This window comes from Bison bison, unplaced genomic scaffold, assembly GCF_000754665.1.
Source record: "Bison bison bison isolate TAMUID 2011002044 unplaced genomic scaffold, Bison_UMD1.0 scf7180017864063, whole genome shotgun sequence".
Lineage (NCBI taxonomy): Eukaryota > Metazoa > Chordata > Mammalia > Artiodactyla > Bovidae > Bison > Bison bison.
The window spans coordinates 15,718,200-15,725,955 of NW_011494635.1; the positions used below are offsets into that span (position 1 = coordinate 15,718,200).

Genomic DNA, 7,756 nt, shown 5'->3' on the forward strand with positions numbered 1-7,756 from the left:
GTGGCTTTTCCTGGGGAGGACACATGGAGAGAATGACCAGGGCCTGTAGAGGGGTCACTCCATGTCCAGTGGGGACACGCCTCGGGTTGGGGCTCATGGTCTGGTGTTCAACTCTGGGCTCAGCTCCATGCTAGTGGGACCCCCCTAGAGGTGGGCTGTACCCACTGGCTGACACTGGTGCCGCAAGGCGTCTGGGACCAGCATGGGTGAGGTGGCATCCAGGTGCTCGTGGGGAGGGTGTCTGTGGGCTGGCCAGCCCTCTGCTTTTCTGGTCTTGGACTTGGAAAGACCAGGGAGGGGCTGCTCTGCAGGCCTTGAGCCACTGCAGTGGGGGATACCCACGGCCACCCTGGGCCTCCTGTCCATCTGACACCTGCGGAGACCCAGAGAGAAGCCTCTACCCGCCTCGCACTTTGAAGGGAACCGGGCTCCGTCCATCCATCCTTCCGTCCGTCGGGTCCCCTGGACCCACCTCAGCGCCCTCATTGAGGCTGTTTTGTTTCTGTCATGTCTGGTCGGCTGCCGTTTCGGGTGTGCTGGTTTCAGCACAGTGTCACTTCCTTGTTTGTTAGACGCTCCTCTTCCAGGCGCATCTCTGATGCACACAGTTGAGCCTGTGGACGGGGCACCCCAGCCAGTCCTGCGTCTGGCTCAGGTCATATCAGAACATGTTGCTAGTGAAACTGGGCATCTTGTGCTTGGAACCTTGACCATTCAGACCTGCTACGCCCTGGAAAGGTGCCTCTGCCTGCCGGCTATGGGGCACTGGGTGGAAAGTTCGTTTCAGAGCCATATAAACAGAACCGTGATGGCTGCTCCCAGACATGGTCCCTGGGGGCTGAGCTCCAGGTGTGGGAAGGGGCCCACTGTCCTCCAGGAACCCTCAGCCCAGTGTGGGGATCGGGCCATCTCGCTGTCAGCGCCCCACCCTTCCCCCCACCAGGCATGCGGGGGCTGTCCCAGGCTCGGGCTCCAGGAGGCAGGATTGGATCTGGGGGGCTCGGAGGCAGCCTGGGCAAGGGACACCTCTGAGTTCTACTTTGTACGGTGTTTTGCAAGTATCTGCTTGGTACTTTGATTTCAAATAAAAACATTTTTCATAACCTGTGTCTGTGTCTTGTGATGAAGGGCTGTGAGTGGATGGATTTCCAGCAGGGACCCCTGCACCCAACACCGGGACCAGGCGAGGACCCTGACTCAGGGCGCCTACGACTTTTTCCTTTACAGTTCCAAACTGATAGTGGATCTCAGTTTCCCAACCAGGGGAGAAGTCAGTGCCCCCTGCAGGGGAAGCACAGAGTCAACCACTGGGATGCCAGAGAGGTCCCAAGTTACTGAATTTTAAGATTAAGAAACTACAGTTCTTCCTTAGATTTGTGTACTTTGAATATTTTCTTTCAGCCAACACCTTGCCTTTTCTTTGTTTTCACTGACATCTGTTGAAGAGCAGGCATTTTGGATATTTATGAAATCCAGTTTATTGACTTTTTTAGGGCTTTTCATGTTCTTAAACATTTGCCTACCCCAAGGCTGTGAAGATTTCATCTGTTTTGTAGAAAATATAGTTTAGCTTTGACATTGAGATGATCCTCTTGAGTTAATTTTTGTGAGGGTGAGTCAGGGACTTTGTTTATCTGTCTGAGGACCCTCGGTTGAGAAGGTTGCCCCTTCTGTGTCTTGGCACCCTTTTAAGACGGGTTGACTGCAGGTGCAGGGGTGGTCATCCTGGGACCCCTGTCATCCACCCAGCACCTCTCCTGATGCTGGCAGTGGCTGTGTCCAGTGCTCTACATGTTCTCCAGACAGGAACATCTCCCCAGCAGCCCAGCATCCACCACTCGGGAAACGTTTCATCAGAGACCAATCCCCTCCTAACGCTGTAGGTCCTGCAGACACCCATTGAGCCACGCGGCCAGGAGTGGACCTTCCCTGGTAGGTGGCACACAAGTTGCAGGCAGAAATTCGAGGCCCAGAGGCCAGGAGTGTGGACATAAACCTCTGGTCTCAGGAGTGAGCCTCCCTGTGTGTCCAGGAAGAACATGGGCTCTGGCCATGAGGCCCCAACTGGAACCCCAGTCTTGGCAGACGGTGTGCACTGGCTTTGGTCTCCAGTCTGCATGGTCAGGAGGGATGTGCAGCTGAACTGAGGCACAGCCCATCTGACAGGGTGCACGGGCATCAAGCCTGGCGTGGTAAAGAGGGCTGGGTCAGTTGGGGCTGCAGTCCCTCCAGATCACTGAGGCATGGAGCCAAACCCTCCTCAGCCTGGAATCAGGGAGGGCTTCCAGGAGGAAGAGGCATTGCATTCCTGAGCACCGCAGTTCCGTAGTCAGGCAACTGCTTGCAGAGGTGGTGTGAGACAGGGTCATGGGCAAAGGGTGGATGGTAGGCCTCACCATGGTGAGGGCTGTGCTTTCAAGTCCCAGGCGCAGTATGAAGCCTGGGGTTGTGAGTGCAGGGCAGCAAACGGATCTAGAGGAGAGAGAAGCTGGCAGAAAGCTGCAGGCACGAGGGGCGGGGCAGACACAGACCTGTGCCCTGACCTCCAGGGCTGCACTGGGAGGGCACTGTGGGTCACTTACAACCTGGCACCGGCACTGGCACCATGAGGAAGGTGCTAGGAGGGGCCAAGGGAAGGAAGCGTGCACCCCGGAAGGCCTCCATATGTGCCAGGACTCAGAACCCATGCATTCCTCTCTTGGCGAGCCCTCACCCCGGTGTGCTGGGCTCTGGATCAGTATGACCAACATAAACCCCCATCTCGGGTCCCCTGGCTGGCCCCTTTTCCTCTCCCCTCTAGGCTTCTCGTCCCTGTGCCCCACCCTCCACTGCTCTGGATCCCTGGGAGCCTTGGGGTGACTCCATCTGCAGGACACCCAGGAGGGAGTCCCCCTCCCCCTGCCATAGCCACATGATGCCACAGACCACGTGACAGTCTGGCTGAACCCTTGGCTGGCATGCGGCAGCAAGCAGGCGCCTGGAGAGATCTGGGAGGGGAGCCCTAGGTGAAGACACCCCAACCCTGCAGAAGAAGAGGGAGGGTGGTGCTGGGCCCTCTTACTCAGTTGAGGTCCCCTCTCTCACCAAACCGCTTTTCAGTGGGGCAGGGACTCTGTTTCTGACCCCCTTGCCCTGGCTATACCCTATCTTCCCAGGGGCCTGAAGTCTTAGTGACTGCTCTGGTGTGAGCGGTGGGCGACGGAAGGCTGTTTGGCTGTGTACTGGGGGTGGCTCTGGGCCTTTTGCTGTGAACAGTCTTCTTCAGCCATAGCCCGGGTACACGGTGCCGTCCCTCCTGGACCTGAGCAGGGCCAAGTTGCCAGAACAGGTAGCCGCCGGCATCCTCGTCACCTTCACGGGATGGGTACGTACACAGGCAGCAAGCAAGCTGCTGGCCAAGCTGACCACACTGGCAGGCAAGGGCAGACTCTCTTGGTTGCCCACTGGCCTGGATCTGGGCAGGGCACCCTGCCAGTCTCCCTTGCTAGGATCCTCATCCACCTAAGGATGGGGCTGCAGATGAACTTCAGCTTCTTTTGGGGAGAAGATAATACTTTTATTTTCATTAAAAACAAAATAAAATGTGCTCTTGGCCTTGGGCCCCCTGGCCTTGACAGGCGAGATAGTAATGGGGCCATGACTGCCTCCAATGAGATTTGGGCAGGACATGGGGGTAACCACCCCGCTTGGGGAACCCCAGCCTAGGAGGCAAGAAAGGTGGCCAGAGTCTGTGCCCAGGTCACATGGCTGCTCACTGTGATGGGAAGGAGCTGGGGGCACGTCGAGGGGCTGGGGCAGAGGTGCCAGAGCCTTGGAGCTGTTCTCACCACTGATGGTGGCAGCCACGTGCCAGGCAAGCTGAGGCTTCTTGTTACAGGGGTCAGTGTCCTGCAAAGGCCAGCCTGGGGCTCCCCGCCGGAAAAGAGAGCAGGAGCTGGAGGGGGCGGGACTCATGGGTGGACTGTGCTGAGTCAGGAAAAAACACTTGTGGCTGCCGCCACTTCTAAAACATAAGTAAGTCTGTTTCTTTAATTGTGTATGTGTGTTTATACTCCTCTTTATTAGTGGATAAATACTAGAAAATCATCTCTCGGAAGGTGTGGTCAGGGACAGGCCTAGCTTGCCCAGCCTACTGGGGGCGAGCCCTTCAGGGGGCCCTGGCCGGGTGTGCAGGGTGAGGCTGTCCCTCCAGGGCTCATACACCAGAGTGTAGCTCTGCGCCCTCTTGACAGTGAACTTGTAGGCACGGTTGGGCAACAGGTTTCGGATGTCAAAGGCGCAGGCGGCCACGGGGATGATGCCACACTGCATGCACTCCTGCTGTGTCCGTGGGTCCAGCAGCTTGTAGCGCAGCTCAAACTGCTCCGGCACAGCCTGCTGGATGGTGACAAACCAGCGCAGGCTGACCCAGTCCTGGTGGGCCACCGACTCCTTGCGGTCAAACATAACGGGCATCTTGGTGCTCAGCATAAGCCGGATGTGGGGAATCTTGGTGGCGCCAATGTCAGACACTAGGCGGTGCTTGACGTGTAGGCGCCCCGGCACCATCATGGCCAGGAAGCTGTCCATGACAGCCGACAGGTCCGCCAGGCGCTGCTCCACGAGCCCCCAGCCTGCCAGGAAGGGCCGAGGGTCTGGCGACTCGAGCAGGGCATCCAGCTCGGAGCGGCCATGGTCCAGCTGCTCCAGCAGGTCCCCAAGCAGCAGGAGCTGGATCTTGGTCTGGGCGGCGCCCACTTTCTTCATGCGCTGGAACTTCCAGGGGTCGATGAGCTGGAACATGGTGGTGGGCAGCACCAGTGGGTTCTGGTCGCCCAGAGCCAGGTGCTTGGGGAGGATCTCGATGTAGTAGGAGCACTTCTTGAGGAGCTCCATGCGGGCGTGGTGGCGCTTGAGCAGGTGGGGGCTCAGGTCTGAGGTCAGGAACTCTTGCAGAGCGTTGCGGCGCTCCACATAGGTTCGCCAAGCCTCGGGCTCCAGCAGCTGCCCATCTTCGGCCTCCTCCACCTCCTCCTGGTCCAGGAAGGACTGGGGACTGTCCAGCTTCATTTTGTCCAGGCCCAGGCCTGTCACCTGGAAGTTCATGGTCTAGGAGCAGGGGACAGAGGGCAGGGCGTGAACGGAATGCTCAGACTGGCCTCTGCAGCCCACCCGGGGCCCACTCAGGGCAGTGTTTGTGTGGTGTGACTTCAGTCCCACTGGCCCCCATGCTAGGCTCTCTGGCCTCCAGGGGTGGGGGTGGGAGCAGGAAGAGGCTCGTGGGGAGGGCTCATCTCTCTGGACAGAGGCTGCTTGGAGGACCAGGTGGGCAGGCTGCAGATCTGGATAAAAGTGGACATTGTAGGGCCGACACTCTACTGATGGTCTTTTGTGATGACACAGGGACAGGGGCATTGGGCCTGTGCTTTGGAAAGTCCAGCCACTGCCTAGCTGTGTAGCCCCATCTGGAATGGGTTACACCGCTCCCCTGGAGCTGTTGACAGGATTCAGAGTGATCCTGTCTGAGCATCACCAAACCCCAGCTGGGGAGCCCACTGTCCTGCAGACCGTCCACACCCCACTGCAGGTGCAGAGCAGAGGCCCAGGGCCAGCCCAGAAGGCAAGGTGGCCTCAGCCCTGAGGACCAGTCATGCCAGTTCCTTGTTATGGAGCCCTGCTGTATCTTGGGGCCTCAGGATGTTCCTGAGCCCATAAGAAAAGCCCCTGAACGGTCCCCCTGCTCACAGATGGGGTGCCTGAGCCCAGAACACTTGGTAGCTTGCTCTTAATCCAGGCTTTGAGCCCACTGTAGACCCCAGAATCTATCTCCTTCAGCACCCCTCCTCCACCCAGGTTTCCCTCTGTAGGAGGGTCCAGTGCGCCCCAGAGCTGGGCATAGCTGCACTCCCAGGCCTGGCAGGTCCTGACTACAAGGCTGGGGCTCCTTGGAGAAGGGGGGTCAGCATTCCTGGCTGCTGTCCCAGGTCCCAGCCACCCCCAAGGACAGCGAGACAGACCCCGTGGTTTCACTGGGAGGTCTGAGGTTGTGCAGTACCCAGAAAGTTGGATGAGTTACAAACGGGAGCTGAGAGGCTGTGTGAAAGGCCCAAGGGGCAGAGTGAGGTTGGGACCCAAGTTGGTCTCCCTCCCCAGATGTCAGGACTTGACCTTCCTGGGACGGAGGCTGCAGACCCAACCCTGGGCACAGCAGCACCAGTGTCTGGGCTGAGGTGCAACAGACCAGGACCAGGATTGCTGGCCTGCGTCCTTCAGTGGCCCAGTAGCCCAAGGCTGGGACAGATTCAAGCCGCCTCTGGAGGGAGCTTTAGCTCCAGGTAGGGCTACAGGTCAGAGGTGCTTCCAGACGGCCCCAGTTTCTCCGTTGAAAAAGCCAGGAGGGGTTGCTGGTAAACTCAGGAAAGAAGCGGCCTGCCCTGGCCCTCTACCCAGACCTACACCCTCCTCTGCCTCCGGGACCCCCTACACTCCCCTGGCCTTGGGCCCACTTCCCCTCAACCGACCCCCACTCGCCTCCGCCTGCCCACCTCCGCCACACTCCCCTCGTCCTTCACCCCCCTCGCCCGCCTCCCGGCGCGCCCACTTGCCCTGCCTCCCGGAGCAGCGCTGCCTACTGTGCACGGAACCAGGGGCGCCTAACCTCGCACCGCGGCGTCCCGCGGGTTGCCATGGGGACCGCGGGTCTTTGTGACGCTCCGCCCAGAGGGCGGGGTGGGCAGAGAGCCTATAGTGTGGGGATGGGGCCCCCTCGACTCGGGAAGATTGCCAGGGCGCGTTCCCGGTCGCGACCCGGAAGCCTCCTGAAGTCAAGGGAGGGCCCTTACCTCCACCCCCTTGCGGGTACCAGCATAGGATGTCTGTCTCTAAATTCCCCTCCCCTGGCAAAGACTCCCTTCCCACGGTGCCCCTCCCCCACTCCTCCTGGTGACCTCACTCATGGGAGGCGGCTTTGCGGGGCTAAGCGCCCATCACCGTGTGGGGGGTGGGGGGGGTGCCCTGGGCGCTTAGTCTGTAAGTTGTAGCTGTTGTTATGTCGTTATTTAGGGGTCTGAGAAGCAAGAGTTGAATTATTTGGAAAGGGGATGCTGTCTCAAAGTTGAGGGAGAGGCGGGGAGCTGGAAAGTGGAGAAGGGAATGAAAAGCAGCGAGAGAAAGACCGTCCACCCGGGCGGCCCACCCACAGAGAGTGTGAGGGACAGAGCAGTCTACCCTCCTCTTCTGGGTCAGGCAGATCCTCACCTCTGCCATCTCTGACTTCATCCGTTTTTGTTTTGTTTTGTTTTGTTTTTAATTTCTCGTTCTCAGCTATTTTCTTAAAATTAAACTTTCAATTTTGAGATTCTGCTGCAAGAAATAACACAGAGATCCCAAGTATCCTCTGCCCGTTTCCTGAGGGGACCAACTTGCAGAACTGTCCTACAAGATCACACCACGAGAGTGACCTTGACCGTCAAAATGCAGACTGCCCCTTCTCCACAGGGACCTCCCCCCGGCTTCACCTTTCACAGCCCACGAGACCCCACCCACCACGCCCCACCGAAACCCCACCCACAACGGCCCCACCCCTGAGGCCCCGCCCATCACGGCCCCACTTCGGGACCCCGCCCCATAGTCCCGCCCTGAAGCCTGTCCCGGGATTGGGCCCGCCCCACCTTAACGAGACTTGGAGCAGTTGGGGACCAGTCCTGCCGGCGAGACAACCTAGAGGTCGACGAGAGCAACGGCTGTCGTGTGGCCGGCTCTGGAGGGCCACCCAGCG

The 7,756-nt window shown here is 59.1% G+C and overlaps 2 protein-coding genes across 3 annotated transcripts in view; one reads left to right on the forward strand and one right to left on the reverse strand.

Moving 5' to 3' along the window:
• Window positions 1-3,505, forward strand: part of GMEB2 (glucocorticoid modulatory element binding protein 2) — a 15,844-nt gene extending 12,339 nt beyond the window's left edge. The window contains exons 12-14 of the mRNA XM_010836644.1: window positions 719-849; window positions 944-1,042; window positions 3,272-3,505. Coding sequence (XP_010834946.1) covers window positions 719-849; window positions 944-1,042; window positions 3,272-3,505 — 464 coding nt within the window. The remainder of the gene's footprint in view (window positions 1-718; window positions 850-943; window positions 1,043-3,271) is intronic.
• A 524-nt stretch (window positions 3,506-4,029) lies between these two features.
• LOC104986120 (chromosome unknown open reading frame, human C20orf195) lies at window positions 4,030-6,645 on the reverse strand. 2 transcript variants are annotated; one of them, XM_010836578.1, is made up of 2 exons: window positions 6,638-6,645; window positions 4,030-5,088 (listed from the first exon to the last, which is right to left on the reverse strand). In XM_010836578.1, exon 2 carries the CDS (start codon window positions 5,083-5,085, stop codon window positions 4,084-4,086), a length of 1,002 nt encoding a protein of 333 aa, XP_010834880.1. In that variant the 5' UTR covers window positions 5,086-5,088; window positions 6,638-6,645; the 3' UTR covers window positions 4,030-4,083. The 2 variants fall into 2 exon arrangements, with proteins under 2 accessions (XP_010834880.1, XP_010834879.1); XM_010836577.1 differs by having other exon boundaries at window positions 4,042-5,088; window positions 6,585-6,640.
• Between the last annotated feature and the right edge of the window lie 1,111 nt (window positions 6,646-7,756).

Bases quoted from the DNA above. Each gene is read 5' to 3' on its own strand.
- LOC104986120 (XM_010836578.1), bottom strand. From the start codon at position 5,085: ATGAACTTCCAGGTGACAGGCCTGGGCCTGGACAAAATGAAGCTGGAC.